We start from the raw sequence: 19,133 nt of genomic DNA, 5'->3' as shown, positions 1-19,133 counted from the left end.
ATGTAGAGGTTGTCCTTCCCCTCGAAAGAGAAATCCCATCATTAAGAATGACAGTGCAAGAAGGGTTGACTGCTGAAGACAATGTCAAGTTACGTCTTCAAGAGTTAGAAGCACTTAATGAAAAGTGATTAGAAGCTCAGGAAGCATTGGAATGTTACCAAGCCCGAATGTCTAAAGCTTTTGACAAACATGTAAAGCCCCGATCATTTCAAGTTGGTGATTTAGTTCTTGCGGTAAGAAGACCTATCATCATGACAAGGCATACGGGGAATAAGTTTACACCTAAATGGGACGAATCCTATATTGTCAAAAAAGTTTATACAAATGGTGCGTACAAGATTGTTGATCGAGATGGATTAAAAATTGGCCCAATCAACGGAAAGTTTCTCATGAAAATTTATGCTTAATGTCATTATGTAAATAAAAAAATTGAACTACGTTATGACTTGATCCCTATATTATAAAGGGTACGTAGGCAGCTTAAGGGAAACTTTAATTTCAGTCCAGTTAAAAAAAAAAAAAACTTTTGAACTACGTTATGACTTGATTCCTATATTATAAAGGGTACGTAGGCAACTTAAGGGAAACTTTAAGTTCAGTCTAGTAAAAAAAAAAAAAAGAACTCAGTTGAGAAGAATGGAAAGCAAGAGTAGTGTCATGATCACATAAAGCATGACATTAGCAATTGATGGTTTTCGTTCTCATCAAAGAATATCAACTTAAAGTTGAAGATGCCTTACTGGGCGGAATATAACAAAATTAAAAAGGTGTGGCACTAGGAGCAAGATGTTGGTACTTATAAGGTGACATCATTCTTTTGAAGTTCAACACTCCATCACCAAGTTTAGAAGTTCCTCAAAATCAAATTCGGGGGCTTTGTTAATGTTTCTTAAAACTTAAGTTCACAGAAGATTAGAAGTTCCTCAAAATTGATTTTGAGGCTTTGTTGATGTTTCTTCAAATTCGAGTTCAAAAATTTCATAAAGGATCATTCAAATTAAAGGCTGAAGACTTCACCAATGCTCCACCGACTTTGAGGATTGCACTGTTATTTTTCCATGTACAAGATCGAAGGTTTCATCAATGTATCCTCATATTCAAGCTCAAAGGATTCATTGATGCTTTCTCATATTTAAATTTAAAAGTACTGTCTTCTTCAAGCAAAAAAAAAAAATAATAATAATAAAATAAAATAAAAAGACTTCATCGTTGCCTTTTCAAGCAAGTTTGAAGACCTTAAGCTTCATTGATGTAGAGGCGGCTCTACCTCCTCTAAAAGAAATGTCGGCACAAAAAAAAAAACAAAATAAATAAATAACTCTACCTCCTTTCTAATATGTTGTAGCATTAAGAGGACGACGACGGTGTAGCTCCACCTTTGCTTCTCCAAGAAGACGTCGATGGTACAATTTTGCCCCCATCTCTCCAAACGATGAACGTGTCTGATCGCTCTTACTCGGGCAGTGGATCTGATGGCAAAAGCCCGATCGTCCCCCGATAGAAGTTGGATCGCTGACGGCAGTACCACCTCTCCAAACGACGAAGGTGCCCGATCGCTCCTACAGGGCGGTGGATCTGACGGCAAAAGTCCGATCGTCCCCTAATAGAAGTTGGATCGCTGACGGCAATACCACCTCTCCAAACGACGAAGGTGCCCGATCGCTCTTACCAGGACGGTGGATCTGACGGCAAAAGCCTGATCGTCTCCCGATAGAAGTTGGATCGCTGACGGCAGTACCACCTCTCCAAACGACGAAGGTCTCCAATCGCTCCTACCAGGGCGGTGGATCTGACGACAAAAGCCCGATCATCCCTCGATAGAAGTTGGATCGCTGACAGCAGTACCACCTCTCCAAACGACGAAGGTGCTCAATCGCTCCTATCAGGGCGGTGGATCTGACGGTAAAAGCCCGATCATCCCCCGATAGAAGCTGGATCGCTGACGGCAGTACCACCTGTCCAAACGACGAAGATGCCTGATCGCTCCTAGCAGGACGGTGGATCTGACGGCAAAAGCCCGATCATCCCCCAATAGAAATTGGATCGCTGACGGCAGTACCACCGCTCTATACGACGAAGGTGCCCGATCGCTCCTATCAGAGCGGTGGATCTGACGACAAAAGCCCGATCGTCCCCCGATAGAAGTTGGATCGCTGACGGCACTACCACCTCTCCAGACGACGAAGGTGCCTGATCGCTCCTACTAGGGCGGTGGATCTGACGGCAAAAGCCCGATTGTCCCCCGGTAGAAGTTGGATCGCTGACGGCAGTCCCACTAAGGAACTCTATAAATAGAGGAGTTCTCTTCAATTGGAAGGGTTGGAAATTTTTGGCTCTAGAAGGTCTTGAGAGAATTCTCCCAAGAGATAGAAACCTCCTCAACTCCTGAAGTCGACCACCCTCGAAGATTAGAGCTCCTTTGAAGATACAAACTTTCTTCCAAGACTCCAATTTCAAAAACATTTTCGAAGATTGAAGCTCCTTTGAAGATCCAAGCTTTCATCCAAGTCTTCAACTTCAAGAATACCCTCGAAGATTGAAGCTTCTTCGAAGATACAAGCTTTCTTCCAAGACAACAACTTCAAAAACATCATGTGATTCGCTTTCTCAAATCAAGCGTAAGCATCCAGCTGAGAGAGAACTAGAGGATCAAATTCTAGAGATCAAACCACATCGCATCAAATCAACGTAAATACAACATCAATACAAGTTCAACTCCACGAATCAAATTTCTTCGGAAATTTCGTGTGAACAATAATAGTTCTAAAATTGGACAAAATATTTCCACCACATTATTTCTTAACGTAACGATAAATAAATTTGCCATATGAAACTAAAGTAGCAGGCCCTATTTTGTTATGATTGGATATATCCTACTGTGAGAATTTTACGACCACTAAAACAATACGTATGAAACAAAATACAAAGGAATGAATGAAAGAATCACATTTTGTTCATTTTACCTATTCGGAGGGTTTTATTGCTGAAGCATTCACAATATATGAATTGCACTCTCTTTTCATTGTACCTATTTAGAATTGAAACAATGTTCAATAGGGATGAAAGAAATGATGATAGAGTTATCGAGAATGAGACTTTGGTGACTTTAAGGTGTTTAAAGGAAATGCATGTTCACTTGGAGATTGTACATTAAGGACACTTCGGACAGATGAGAAACGACTTGCTTATTAATATATATTGAACAATTGTCTTAAAAAAGAATCCTACCATAGGCATGTTTTAAGTACTTTAATGTCACCATTTGTTTTTATTCCAATGAAAAATATCTAAGAGATAAATGTTGTTGTTTCTTATGATGTAAATAGACAACATTTTAGACTCATTAGACATAAAGCACAAAGCTCACCAGACCTACATTGAGTACATAAACTTCTTTTTCCTGATAGGTTCAAATCTCAAAATACTCAATTATGCTGACGTTTTATAGGGCAATGTCTACGTTTTTCAATGTTGGCAAAACCTTTAAACGATTTAGCTAAAAGAAGTGAAGGTATCTGAAAATTTGTTGCCGACTTCGATAATTTTACAAGCTAAATCATTCACAAATTTTAAAGATGCACAACATACTTTTTTACAAGAAAAATAGTAAAAATCTAGAAAATATCAAGGAAGATATTTGCTCTTTCAAGTAAAGAAGGAAAATAATACATAAAGTCATAAAAGAAATAAATCCAAATTGCTTCGTTGTTGATGGTCGAAGGCGACAGCTCATTGCTTGGATATTGAAGAGATTTGTCTGCACACGAATTTTTCCATACAGAAGAAATCTTGCCATATTGAGTCAAATCAACACTGTTTTATATTTCCTTTATTTACGATTATTAGTTGATATTATTATAAATGATATTATCTCATAGTAACTTTGACAATGACAGATTTAAACTTTGTTAATAAATGTTGACGGGTGACCATAATTTATGGTCATTAATCGCTTAACTAAGATATTTTCGGTAAGTGTTGTTAATAGTCTTTTCTTTACGAGAGTTTCAAGGACAAAAATTAGATGTCGTTACCAAATTGTGGAAGTGCAAAAATACAGCATTTGAAAAAACAATATCCTACCAACTTTTGATATCTCTTGGGGGAAATGATAGATATGTGCAGTAGAGATAAGGATGAATGTTACTCTAATTGTGTCTAATCTATTAGAAATTAACATGCATTATTATCCTACTTAAAATGAAATTAGGGTTAATGTAACGCCCCGAAAATTCGAGGTAAAATTTTCTCGTTTTATGTAAATTATTCGGAATTCTAAAATGTTGGTGTAAGTTGATATAATAATAATATAATATTAATTATATTATTATTATTAATATTTATTTTATTTGTTATAATATTAATATTATAATTATTATTATTATTTAATATTATAGTAATATTATTATTTTAAAAACAATAACATTATTATTACATAATATTAATTTATTATTTATTTAATATTAATATTATTATATATTATTATTATTACTTTATATTATTATTATTATTATTTTATAATATAATTATTAAAAGTATATATATATATATATATATATATATATATATATATATATATATATATATAATAAAACTTTTTTTTTTTTAAAAAACCCTAAAGGAGACGCGCGCCGACCCCCCCCCCCCTTTTCGTTTTCGATTTCTTCTCCACCGCGCCGCCGCCCATCTCCAACATCCTCTTCTCCATTTCCGACGGCCATCTCTTCCCCTCATTCTCTTCTCCTTCGTCTCTCCGCCACCATCTCTCTTCCTCTCCGTCTCCGTCTCCGAAATCGAACAGCCGCCGCGACCATCCATTTCGGATCTCCTCTCGGCTTCAAATCGTCCTCCGCCGTCAAGCCATCGCCCTCCGCCGCGTGAAAGCAGAACCAGCTGTCGGATTCCACCAGCCGCGACTCACCCCGTCGTCGAACGCCTCTCAGTTGTCGTTCGTCACGGTCGTCGGACGCCGGAGAGCCATCGTTCGTGGCTGCCCGTTTTCATCCAACCCGACCCGGTTCCAAGCTGACCCGACCCAAAACCCGTTTCCAGTCCGAGCCACACACAAATCCGGGTGAGCCGAGCTGAGTAAGTCGTGCCGAGTGAGCCGAGTGAGCCGAGCCACGATCCGAGCCGCGAGCCGAGTGAGCCGAGCCGCGAGCCGAGTGAGCCGAGCCGCGAGCCGAGCCGCGAGCCGAGTTGAGCCGAGCCACAAGCCGAGCTGTGAGCCAAGGCCAAGCCGAGCCGAGCCGAGGTGGAGCCGAGCCGAGCCGAGCCGAACGCCTTCAAGCCGAGCCGAGCTCCTTGTTTCACCAAGCCACCTAAGCCTTCCTTCCTCCGCTCCGGGTCACGGTGAGTCTTCGGTAAGGATTGTTTTCGATGAATTCCCTAATGTTGCTACATCCGATTAGAGTTTGAATATTGGAATAAGATATGGCTCTACTTTTCTCCCTTGAAGGTAATACAGAGTTGACACTTGAGTTCTCGGGTCTCGCGGTAGGCTTGGTTGGAGATAGCTTCCTTTCCTTGGGTAAGTCAACGGATGTCGCTTCCGACCTTTTTTTAAAACGACTTCTACTAAAGTCATCAACTAAAACCTTCGTGTCTCGTTTAGGTGGATCTGTTGAGCGTGGATTCGATCGAGGGGCATAACCGAGTATCAGGTAAGGGTTTTCCTACTACTGGACCCCGAATCCAGGCTGAAAACGTAGTAATCCACAGGCGATTACACGTTAGTGACTGTACTGAATAACTGTATGCGTGTTGACTGTTAAGTACTGTTATTATATTTTGTCTGATGTAAAGATACTGTGACTGCTAATTGTGGATTGAGATTTTATGTTGATGGACCTTGAAGTTACGGTTCAGTATGTAGTAAAACACTGGTCTGGATGTTGTTCATGGAGTTTGGACGGGGAAGGACAGTGAGTCCGGTTTTTGGTTGGTTAGTTGATTGGATCTAGGGTTTTCCCTAATGGTGTGCGAATTGGTGATGCATATGGCAACTGAGGGCGTAATTGTTTAAACCTATACTATCTGACTGACAAAGCCTATGGCGGAACTGTAATATGAATGCCGTTGGGGTATGACTGATGTAGACGGTTTAGTTTGGACTGAGGGGTAACGGTTAGTTTCATCTATAGGGTAGTGTGCCTTACGGATATGTGCATCCTTCGGGAGCACTAGACTGATGCGTGCATCCTTCGGGAGCACTAGACTGATATGTGCATCCTTCGGGAGCACTAGACTGATGTGTGCATCCTTCGGGAGCACTAGACTGATGTGTGCATCCTTCGGGAGCACTAGACTGATGTGTGCATCCTTCGGGAGCACTAGACTGATGTGTGCATCCTTCGGGAGCACTAGACTGATCTGTGCATCCTTCGGGAGCACTAGACTGATGTGTGCATCCTTCGGGAGCACTAGACTGATCTGTGCATCCCTCGGGAGCCCTAGACTGATATGTGCGTTCTACGGAACCACTAGACTGTTATGTAGGGTACCCCCGAATAGGAAGTTAACTGTTGTCCCCTAACGGGCCCAGTAGTGGGTCCCTTACTGGGTATGTTTATACTCACCCTTTCTCTTCTTTAACTTTTCAGGTAGGGGCACAGCGAGGGGCAGACCGACGAGAGGCAGGAAGGATGCGTGAAGGCCATATGGACGCGTCTGGTTTTCTTATCGCTTTCGCTATGTATTTTGTCAGAATATTTTGACTTGTGATTTTGAACTGGTGACTTGAGTTTTTATTTGTGACTTTTTGATTGATTTAAAATAGGGCCCGAAACTGTCTTTTGTAAGGTTTCAAATGTTTTAATGAATCGTAACTGGTCCGTTTTGAATTTTATGTTGAATGGTCGAGTTTTGGTATTTGGTAGTGACCTCAGCTTAGTCCGGAAAGTTGGGTCGTTACAGTTGGTATCAGAGCCTAAGTTTTAGGTTCTGTAGACTGGCTTATAATGTGAGTCTGTGTTTTGTGTCCTTACGGCTGAAACGATCCTTGCCGCTCGTCAGGTACGCTCTCATGAAAGTATATGTATAACTCTACATGCATTACCTTACCTAAGTTAAACTGCAAATTCAATTACCATTTATGACTAAAGGAATCGTTGGTGGTTGTTAGGGAAATGCCACCAAGGAGAGGTGCACGTAGGGGTGGCCGAGGAGGCCGAGGAAGGGGAGCAGGACGCGTTCAACCTGAGGTGCAGCCTGTAGCCCAAGCCCCTGACCCGGCTGCGCCAGTTACTCATGCGGACCTAGCCGCCATGGAGCAGGCACGGTAGTGACAGGTACGCTCCCAGTGTTGGGGCATTACGCCTTAGTTTTGTTTGATTCGGGTTCGTCACATTCTTTTATCTCTTCCGCATTTGTGTTGCATGCCCGCTTAGAGGTAGAGCCCTTACACCATGTTCTATCAGTATCTACTCCTTCCGGGGAATGTATGTTGTCGAAGGAAAAGGTGAAAGCATGCCAGATTGAGATAGCAGGCCATGTGATTGAAGTAACGCTGATAGTCCTGGATATGCTGGACTTTGATGTAATCCTGGGTATGGATTGGTTGGCCGCTAACCACGCCAGCATAGATTGTTCACGTAAGGAGGTAACGTTTAACCCTCCCTCGATGGCCAGTTTTAAATTTAAGGGAGGAGGGTCAAAGTCGTTGCCTCAGGTAATCTCAGCCATCAGGGCCAGTAAACTGCTCAGTCAGGGTACTTGGGGTAACGGTTAGCTTCATCTATGGGGTAGTGTGCCTTACGGATATGTGCATCCTTCGGGAGCACTAGACTAATATGTGCATCCTTCGGGAGCACTAGACTGATGTGTGCATCCTTCGGGAGCACTAGACTGATGTGTGCATCCTTCGGGAGCACTAGACTGATGTGTGCATCCTTCGGGAGCACTAGACTGATGTGTGCATCCTTCGGGAGCACTAGACTGATGTGTGCATCCTTCGGGAGCACTAGACTGATGTGTGCATCCTTCGGGAGCACTAGACTGATATGTGCATCCCTCGGGAGCACTAGACTGATATGTGCGTTCTACGGAACCACTAGACTGTTATGTAGGGTACCCCCGAATAGGAAGTTAACTGTTGTCCCCTAACGGGCCCAGTAGTGGGTCCCTTACTGGGTATGTTTATACTCACCCTTTCTCTTCTTTAACTTTTCAGGTAGGGGCACAGCGAGGGGCAGACCGACGAGAGGCAGGAAGGATGCGTGAAGGCCATATGGACGCGTCTGGTTTTCTTATTGCTTTCGCTATGTATTTTGTCAGAATATTTTGACTTGTGATTTTGAACTGGTGACTTGAGTTTTTATTTATGACTTTTTGATTGATTTAAAATAGGGCCCGAAACTGTCTTTTGTAAGGTTTCTAATGTTTTAATGAATCGTAACTGGTCCGTTTTAAATTTTATGTTGAATGGTCGAGTTTTGGTATTTGGTAGTGACCTCAGCTTATTCCGGAAAGTTGGGTCATTACAGTTAATAATCAAATTCATACCTTTGAAGTTCCCGATCTCTTGTAGTCTTCACACGAACATGAACCGCTAGTGTTGATCCACTATTCTTTGAACTTAGAACTGGGTTGTGGAACTCAATAAGCCAAGGATTTGAGAGAGATGGAAATTAATTGGATTAGGGTTGGGAGAATTTTTGTAAGTTTATTTTTAGTTTTTAAGAAAAATAAACTAAATTGCCAAAAGTCTTTTATACATTGGAAAAGCATCTTTAAATAGACAAAATGCATGGAACTATTGCATATCTAAACTCATCAAAGTCTAACACCTTTCACATTCTAGTAAGGGTTAACAAGAAGAATAGCAAAATAGAAGGTTTACTTTGGATAAATGGTAAATTTTTATTTAAATTGATAAAATAGCAAAATAAAAAAATATGAAAAACTAATTGCTAGAATAATGTCTTGAATGTCCTTACCTAATTGAAAAAATTGAATCCTAAATACAATTATTCAAGAAAGTACAAATATCCTATAATTAAAATCAAACTCCCAACACATGATTAACATCAAAATCAAACTTCCATCAGTTGCAAAAACTATCGGAGCTTCCAGCTCATCTCCTTCAAACGTTTCAAAGTATTCAGACTTGGATTTTCTTCTTGTCGGCTCCTTTGACTAGAGACCTTGGGATTTTTGTCTTGCTTGCGGCTAAAACCGTGAAAGTCGACTAAACCCAACTCCAATAGACGTCGAAACATTAGAACCCGCCGCAAACCAACAACCAACGTCAAACGCTGTCAAACGCTGCTAAAAAAAGCCCGTTGCAGCTGATGTCGAAACTCCAATGTCTTCCTTTGATGGCTAAACCAATCTTTGACGGCTCCAAAATCATGGTTAAACCAGTCGTTAAACACGTTGCGAAGCTGTTAAACGAATGTCGAAGCTGTCGTAAACAGAACAAAACCGTCATCTTCTATCTGCCTCGAAACCCACGACTAAACCTCTAATGTCTTCTTCTCCATTGACCAACGTCTCTCTTCCTGTTGGAACGTTGGAAACCATCACACCACACTCCTCTTTCAATCTTTTTTGCTAGAAAAACTCCCTCTACTGTGTTTTTTCAACTTACGGCTGCCCCCTCTTCCTATTTTTCATGCTTCTTTTCTTTTCTCTAATTTAATTTAAAAGACATAAGGAAGAAGATTCAATTAATTGCAAAAACGCCATAAAGGCATATTTAAGGTCATTTAAGAAATTATAACACTTACCAATATTATTAATAAATTGTTTAAAATATAACCAACCCCATAATATTGTAGATATATTTGCATCATTTTAGGGATAATGTATAAAATTTAAATTCAAAATAACAATTGCGTATTATGTATTATTTATGAAATTATTGTTAAATTAGTAAATTTTGGGTATGAAAATGTTGTAAATGAAGGTTGTTTATTTTAACATTATTTTAGGAATGATAATCTAACTCAAATTTAAGTTTAGTATCTTTAGCATAATTTTAAGGATTAAACTAACTGTTTAAAATTAAAGTGTAAAAATTGGATTTAAAAATAAGGTTAAAAGTTGAGATTAAAACTAACTATTTTAGGGTGAGATATATATTTCTAAACTCAAATGGTTAATAAATATCAAATATGTATTATGTATTATTTATGTCTATTTTTTAATAAATAGTTTGAAGAATAAAAAATGTAAAATAATAGTTGAATTTATCTTTGTGTTATTTTAGGGATACGAGATAAAATTTGAATTCAAATTGACAATTTTAGGGGATGATATAAATTGTAGATTCAAATTGTTCTTAAAATTTTGCAATATGTATTATTTAATAAATTTTTGATAAATAATATGAAAAATACAAAATTGTGAATTAATTGATTTAAATTCTAATAATTAGGGGATGTTAAAACTAAAGTCATATCATTAGGGGATGTTGGTAAAATCGAGAATATTTTTTAATTTAGTTAAGATTTCTCAAAACTAAATATGTTTATAAATACACTGTATTCATACTATGTGATATTTTGTTTGATTTTTTGACTTATACAAATACACTATATTTGTATGCGAGGAATTGTAAAAGGTATACTTAAGGCAAAAAAAATTGAAAAAAAATATCGAGCAGGCGATTTTGTCATAAATCAAAATATTTTTGGGATTTTCTATTTTTCTATTTGCAATCCAATAATTTGCTATTTTGACGGAAATAGCAAATTGAAACTAATGGCATATCTTTAGGGATTGTTGGAACTGAAGGGATAAAAAGTCGTTTACAACAAAGACCCAATTTTAATTCAAACCTTAAAAAATATCAATACATTGGTAAAATTAGAAAACTAATTTTTGTGGCTAAACATGCTTTGAAGAAAATACATATAAGAAGAACTTACTCTCGTTGACGACTCAGAATCTACCAAACACCAACTTGGGGCACCACCACTTGGAAACTTTCCTATTCTCTGATTGAGATGGTTTATGGGAACCAAATTGGATTGAGGAATTTTTCTTTACAGGGAAAATTTTTTCAGAGAGAATGAGAGAGTCTCTATATTCGCAGAACTCACCTTCTATTTTGTTACGCAAAAATTCCCTCTTCTTCAGACGAATGAAGTGGGAAGTTGAGACAATAAATGGAAACGTGGAAAAAATCACCCACGTTCCTTATTAATTTAATAAATAATTATTAAATTAATATATATTAAAATGATTAATTAATTAAATTAAATAATTCATTAATGTAATAATTAATTAAATCATATTTAATGATCTATATTTCATTTGAATCATATTTAAATGAATATCTCTCGCATGACCTATAGTTTTAATTTAATTAACTTAATTAAATCAAATTAAACTAAAATATTAATTAGTTCTCCAATTAATTAATTTCTAAATTAAATATCTTATATTTAAATTAATCCAAAATTTGAATCATATTCAAATATAAATTTCTCTCATAACCTCTAGTTTTAATATGTATCACATACACATTAAATTTTAACCTATAGTTTTAATATGAATCTAATTCACATTAAGTTAATATTTGAACACATTCAAATATTTTATTCTCTCATAATATAATTTTGAATCATATCCAAAATTAAATTTATATAATAAAGTCTAATTAAAATATAAACTTTATATTATAATGTATCAACATACATTATATTAATTCCTAAAGTAAATTTGACCATTTCAAATTACAACCAATATAAATAAATTTCATTACTCTTTATGAGCTAGGAAGGAGACCTAATGGACCTAGAGATCAAAAGTTACAACGATATCAGATTAATTGGCTAAACTCATTAACCACATTAATCAATATTCGTTAACTGTGTGTACACTCCACTAAAGACTCACAGCTGAACTCTTCTCACTGTAGATATATTTCTGTGTCAAAAAATATAGACTAATACTAGTAAGTTAGTCATTCACAAGTGTTCATAACACCAGCTGGGTCAAATTACCGTTTTACCCCTGAGTTACTTCTAGTCCTTAAATACCAATGCTCCTCTAATGCCATAAAGAGGGTAGGGCCCTTTGTTCAAGTCCCAGAGACACCATTTAAGAGAACATTTATCTACTTATCATAAATGTGGGAAGGAATGAATTCCATCTTGTGTGATTATGTTTCCAGCTTCTCACTCGGTCTTGTCTCTAAAATGATAAGCATATTGAGTCGGCACTCTGGTCACTCTCACCCGTATAAATCAAAGGACAATCCCTCGCAAACAGAAGTTCATAATACACTCAGGATTAAGACTAAGTTACCTAGGTCATCCTAATGAAATAGGAATCCAACTAATTAACGAAGTTACATCTAGTGATTGTTATTTCATGGTCTGGTCTTATGCAAACTCATTGCATAGGATACCCCCACTTGCATGTCGCATACATTAACGCATTGGATCAATGTGTTTGTATCAAATACAAAGTACGCCGTATCTATAGTGTTAACAAGATAAGATACCTAACCTTAACCCTATACTATAGACCCTTTAAGCTGATTTTGAACATTGATCCTCGTATGTCTCTACATACTGTTCAAGACTCATTAAACAGCTTAGGATGTTAGTTTATTGGATTTAGGTTATTAAGACAAAACTAATAATATAATCAATAACAATTATTGAAATTATTATAATAAAACACTTTATTAATAACGGTCAATTGAATATATTTACTATTTACGAGTTTTAGGAGATAAAACCCAACGAGAACAATATAATTTTTATTTATTTAGTTAAGAATTATCATAAGTGAGTGCATATACATTTTGTTCATGATACGTGATATTTTGTTTGATTTTTTTATCTCAATAAATACAATGTACTTGTATATGGACAATTGTCATCCGTGGAGAGGTAAATTCGAGCAAAAAAAAAAAGTGACAAAATTATTCTGGTAGTTAGTTTTTCTATAAATCAAAATAATCTAACAGTTTTCTATTCTTTTTTTTTACCCATAAATTTGCTATTTCCACTGCCAGTGGGCTTTGTGTGGTAACCATGAGCTTCCACTTAGCTCACTAATGAGTTAGTGGAATTATGAAACAATGCACTTTCTCTTAGTGGGCTTCGTGTTATCACCATGAGGTTTCATATATCTTGCTAAGAGTTAGTGGAATTATCAAACCAAATATTGTAATTTTCACTATCTTTAGTCAAAGATTAAAATGGCTTCTTGTTCAAAACAAGAATTTAGTCTTTATGTATGTATATATAAACATACATAATATTAACAGTTCATTTTGTGTGTATACAAGTAAAAGAGAAATATTATAGTTTCTAGAAAAAGATTTTTACCATAATCCGAGACAATAAATTTGTAAAAACGATCACAAAACAAGATGTACAATGTCAATTTCAAACTGATATTATGTTGGGAATCTATAGGTAATGTTAGTTTAAAACCGACATTGTTGGCTTCATTAATGTTGGTTTTAAACTGACATCAAAGCACAACTAACATCAAAGGGCTTTAATAACACGCTCATAGATGATGGTTTAGAACCGACGCCGTATCTCTATAATATAAATTTTAAACCGACATCAAAGCACAACCGACATTAAAAGAATTTAATCACACAATCCTAGATGTCGGTTTTCAATTGACATCGTATCTCTATAAGTCGATTTTAAACCGACGTTAAAATATAGTTTTGTTGTTGTGAGATGTCTACATGAACGATTTAGGATCACATCGTTTGTACTAAATACAAAACAGGAAGCATCTAAAGTGTCTCTAGAATAAGGCGTCTAACTTTATTCAATATACTATAGACTGTTTAGGCTATATACTGTAACTTGATCTACATTTATGACTCTACATAAAGTCAAGTTTATTCAAGGTAGACCTCAAGATCTTAGTTTATTGAATTCAAGATTATAATTTTACTAATAATTTTTCGATAACAACTTTACTAAATAGAATATAATTTCAAATTACAGACTATAAGATTTATGACATAAATTTCAATATTTCCAAATTACAAACTCGATGTACTAAAGATAAAGTATATCTTATGACTGCCATACTAAATATATGTAGTATATCAAATATATTATCAATATAAAGTTCATATACCAACAAAAATATATTTGAAGTAAAAAAATGAAAATATGTTTCAACACTTTTCTTTTTTTATTTAGTAAAAAAAAATAAGGAATCTTTTAAAAAATATAACAAAACAGCAAAATATTTACACAGTATAAAATAATTCTGAAAATGGAAAAAATCCACAGACCCACAATTAAAAAATACCAAAAATGTCTCGTCAACCACACCGTCAACAATGCACATAATATATTTGGCACACAATCGTTTAGATATGGATAGCTAAATCTAAACGATTCATTTTTTCAATTTTTTGTACACGATTGTTTAATTTAGCTACACTATTATTTAGATTTTGTACACGATCGTTTAGATTTGACTAAACAATTTTTTTCAAGATTTTTTCATATGCAATCGTTTATATTTTGTTTGCACAATCATTTATTTTTTCAAGATTATTTGGTACACGTTTGTTTATATTTGACTAACTCAATCTAAACAATTTCTTTTAAGATTTTTTGTACACGATCGTTTATATTTGAAATTGTTTTTGTACAATATCATTTATATTTGGCTATTCAAATCTAAACAACATTCTTTCAAGTCTTTTATATTTAATACACGATTTTGACCAACCAAATAAAAGTTTGAAAAATATAGATCTTCCATATTTGATACACGATCTTGAACTAAAGAACAGTTTGAAAAAAAAAAGACGATGAAAAAAAAGAAAAGAAATTCACATACGAAGAGGAGAAGAAAGAAGATAAAAGAAAATGACAAACCTGAAATATTTTAAAAATTGATAATTTCATGGGTTTTATACGGACCGAAAATATTTTACCGATTCCTTATATTATAAAATTTTTCTAAAATGGTTTCTAAATTTCTAAATTTAATTTTTTTTTTCTTCAAGTCCCCATTCTTTAATTTAGTTATACTGAATTAATGAGTTGAAAAGGTGTTCTCCTCTTCAATCTCTTTTTTCTTCTCTACAGTACATGTGAGATGGCTATCGATTTGTCTGAATTAGAAGGCTAAAATTATTTTGATATTGTTAGGATCAGGTAGATGTGAATATCATATAATTGGCGGTGGGATTCTTGCACCATTATTAAGCAAAACAATAAAAACGAAAAAAAAGCAAAAATGTTGAGAACTTTACAAAATGTGTCAATAATTTAAAGTATGAGACAAACTCCATGATTGCTAATTTTAACGCCAAGCCGGTCCCCCAACAAATATCTGAATTACCACACCGCCTATATTGCATTCCTACCCATCCACATCTAAATATATATTATTATATTATTGGTTCCACGACAAAAATAATAAATTTCTGAATCGGTCACGGCAGGCCTTATGATATCTTCACAATGCAATTCTCCACTACAAGATCAATCTAAATTACGCTTTGAACACACAACTCATTTGAGTAGTCGGGACTCTCACTTCTTTGTTTGACACATTCATTAAGATTTTACTTGAGAAAATCACATGGTTCTAATACCGATTTGTTATATGCACTGTCATGATTCTCTTATTTACTCAATCCATATGTGACTTTTGATGGTATTTCTGTTAGTAAATGATCTCACTTTATGGAGTTTGGTTATGAAATTGTTAAAGAATATATTAAGATTTCCTTTTCAAGATGGTTCCACGTGTGTAGGATTTATTTCTTATATATTGGTAATATTCTCTTTTCAAGGATAATATTCTCTTTTCAAAGATGGTGTCACGGTAGTTAGGATTTATTCTTGGTAATATGTTGTATGAGAAGTTATGTGAAGAAAAAGTTTAAAAGCTTTGTAACGGTGAGTTTTTCGTTGAAGTTCTTCATGAGAAATACTACGAAAGGTTGATAGAAAAATCATCAAGTCGTTCGAGGCTTGAGTTGAATACATTATCTATAGATCTGAGATTAAGAGGGAGATATTCTATCCTTCTTATGAGTTATGACTATTATGTTCTTACATATTTAGTTCTGTTGCAATAGTTCTAGGACAGCACGGTGATAAAGATAAATGTGCAGTGTTGTACCTCTAATCATAACTATGTATTCAACAATTATTACATGCACAATATATAAAATCTTCTTTCTTGTACAAACAGTCCTTAGATGTAGATGCGTATTCATCGAATTGGGTTAACAAAAGTTGATGTGTTGCTTGTTTTTCTTCTATATTACTTCAGCTTAGTACCGTTTACATATCACTGGAACAGTTCATATTACAATTTCCAATAAAAATCTCTTCGACTTAATTTTGTTTTGGGTTCAAAGAGCCTTCTCATAGTGCTAAAAACTCCAAAAACTCTTGAATGAGCAGCACATGAGATGGGACAGCTCAACACCCTCTTCGGAATAATCTTTCCTCTTCTCATCCTTTTCTATGTTCTCTTCACTTGGTCCCGGAGATCCGTCGCTCAACGGAAGAGGCTCCCACCGAAGGCTGGTGGCGCTTGGCCAGTGATTGGCCACCTCCATCTACTAAATGCAAGTGAGCCAACTCACATAACATTCGCAAAAATGGCGGATGCATATGGACCAATGTTCACATTTAGGTTTGGTATGAATGAGGCGTTGATTGTAAGCAATTGGGAACTAGCAAAAGAGTTCTTTACGACAAACGACAGAATCTTCGCGTCTCGTCCAAAGCTTGTAGCCTCAAAACTCCTTGCGTATGACTATGCCATGATGGGGTTCAGCCCCTACAGTCCACACTGGCGCCATGTACGAAAAATAGCCACACTCGAACTCCTGACGAACCATCGTGTGGACCAGCTCCAATACATAAGAGCATTTGAGATCAAGACATGGATGAAAGAACTTTATGAGTTATGGAGGCTCAATAACAAAGGTGAAAAAGTTGTGGTGGAAATGAAAAAGAGATTGGCAGACATAACGCTGAATACAATATTCAAGATGGTGATTGGGAAGAGATTTTCCTCTATAGAGTATGGTAATGAAAAGTTTCAAAATGTGTTAATAGAGTTCTTTGGATTGTTTGGTATATTTATTCCATCGGATTCCTTTCCATTTCTGAGTTGGTTGGACTTGGGAGGACATGAGAAGGCCATGAAGAAGACAGCCAAAATAATAGATGAGGTGTTTGATAAATTCCTCAAGGAGCATCGGGAGAGGATAAATAATTTTGGTGAAGTGGAGGCGGCGGAAAAGGGATTCATGGATATTATGATTTCTACAGTTCAAGACGATGGACAACATTTCAATTGCCATGTTGATACTGTAATTAAGGCTACATGCTTGGTAAGCAAATTAGATTCAGCTATCCCAATTTGTCAATAGATTATTATCGCTGAACGATAGTCTTAACTATTAACTTATCCCATTATCACCAACACTATATATTTCGATTCTTTAAAATTGTTATCATCCATCTAATTAGAAACATTTTTAAATACAACTAAATAAACCAGAATATTTATAAAATATAGCTATATTTCCAATCCATTACTTATTAGATCGATAAAAGAATTTCAACAGTTTTGCGATATACACTTTTAAAGATTAAAACATATAGGCCAAGATTTTGGGATTACAGTAGCTTAGAATTTTTAACACTAATTTTATATCTAAGATTTTGTAACAAAAGGGCTTAAAGTTTGCAGAAATTCAAATTAGATTTACAATGGGCATTAGTTTATAATTTTGAATGCTGCCATCTAGATTATTTGGTTTTTTAAAAAAGGTATACATTTCAATTGTAAAATGACAAATTTAGCTATGATATTAATAAATCTGGTATGATTCATTTTAGTGCAGAATATGATATTAGGTGGATTTGACACAACAACAATCACAATGACATGGGCTCTTTGTTTACTTCTCAACAATAAAGAAGAACTCAAGAAGGCTCAAGTTGAATTGAATGAACAAGTTGGGAGAGAAAGACAAGTGGAAGAAACAGATTTAAAAAACCTACCATATCTCCAAGCTATCGTTAAAGAAACTCTACGATTATATCCTGCTGCACCACTTTTAGTCCCGCATGAATCTATAGAAGATTGTACAGTTGCTGGGTATCACATCCCTAAAGGGACACGCCTCATAGTTAATGTTCAAAAACTTCAAAAAGACCCAGTTGTTTGGCAGGATCCATTTGAATTTCGACCTGAAAGATTTCTAACGAGTCAAAAGAATTTTGATGTTAGGGGACAACATCCCCAATTCATACCGTTTGGAAATGGTCGAAGGATGTGCCCTGCAATCTCATTTGCACTTCAAATAATCTATCTTACACTTTCAAACTTTCTTCATGGGTTTGAAATTGATAGACCATCAGAAGAACTGCTTGACATGGAAGAGAGTTTTGGATTGACAAGCCTTAAAAAAACCCCACTCGAAGTTGTTTTAACTCCAAGGCTACCTTCACATGTTTATGGTTAATATTTTTCTTTTTTCTTTATTCTTTTTTTATGTTTAGCCAAATTTGATGTTAGTAAAAGGCAAATGGTGGTGTGGGGTAATAATTCTCACTTTTTTGGAATTAAATCAAGTTGGCTTTTCTTTCATTGTCCATTATTTTAATCAATTTATGTCAAACTAACAATAGTTTGGTTGAAACTTATGGTTCAATGAAGAAATCAAAATTTGTATCATATGCACATCCAATTTAACGTTGTGTTGACTTCAGAAAAAATACTAATAACCATAAAATGACTTAGTCAGTGTTGTTTTAGAGCCATTAATTTGAACCGTAAAACGAACTAACACTAACAAACACATACAATATGGATTGTTCTATAGAGTTCAAATACTCAGATAATCAAAATCTAGAGTATGGGTCGACATTGGTTCACACACAATATGGATTGTTCTATAGAGTTTGAATGCTCAAATAATTAATGTCTAGAGTACGGGTCGACATTGGTTCAATTTATTTGATTATATTTTAAACTTAATCCAGAACTAAAATAGTGTATTCAATGATTTTTAAAAACTAAATGATTGAATTGGTCAAAATATAATTTGATTTGTTGAGGTGAATAGTTAATATGATAAGTCTGGATGATTTTAGTTGTAGAGTACTATTACAAGTCCTTGAGCTAAATAAAAACTCGACTTCTAA

General features: G+C 35.5%; 1 protein-coding gene and 2 long non-coding RNA genes across 3 annotated transcripts; 2 read left to right on the top strand and 1 right to left on the bottom strand.

Moving 5' to 3' along the window:
• Positions 1-976: 976 nt before the first annotated feature.
• Positions 977-3,197, bottom strand: LOC127148897 (uncharacterized). Its single transcript, XR_007820124.1, has 2 exons — positions 2,964-3,197; positions 977-2,630 (listed from the first exon to the last, which is right to left on the bottom strand). It is a non-coding gene; the product is annotated as an uncharacterized LOC127148897 (long non-coding RNA).
• A 1,493-nt stretch (positions 3,198-4,690) lies between these two features.
• LOC127149033 (uncharacterized) lies at positions 4,691-8,339 on the top strand. The gene is made up of 5 exons (XR_007820238.1): positions 4,691-5,352; positions 5,459-5,530; positions 5,615-5,663; positions 7,124-7,289; positions 8,171-8,339. It is a non-coding gene; the product is annotated as an uncharacterized LOC127149033 (long non-coding RNA).
• A 7,143-nt stretch (positions 8,340-15,482) lies between these two features.
• Positions 15,483-18,576, top strand: LOC103502577 (cytochrome P450 CYP82D47-like). Its single transcript, XM_008466547.3, has 2 exons — positions 15,483-17,311; positions 17,828-18,576. The coding sequence occupies exons 1-2, from the start codon at positions 16,379-16,381 to the stop codon at positions 18,449-18,451; spliced, it is 1,557 nt and encodes a 518-aa protein (XP_008464769.2). The 5' UTR covers positions 15,483-16,378; the 3' UTR covers positions 18,452-18,576.
• The last annotated feature ends 557 nt before the right edge of the window (positions 18,577-19,133 follow it).

The sequence above is a fragment of the Cucumis melo genome, chromosome 4 (genome assembly GCF_025177605.1).
Source record: "Cucumis melo cultivar AY chromosome 4, USDA_Cmelo_AY_1.0, whole genome shotgun sequence".
NCBI lineage: Eukaryota > Viridiplantae > Streptophyta > Magnoliopsida > Cucurbitales > Cucurbitaceae > Cucumis > Cucumis melo.
The sequence above is the reverse complement of the archived record's forward strand: the minus strand, read 5'-3'. Positions and strand labels throughout refer to the sequence as shown.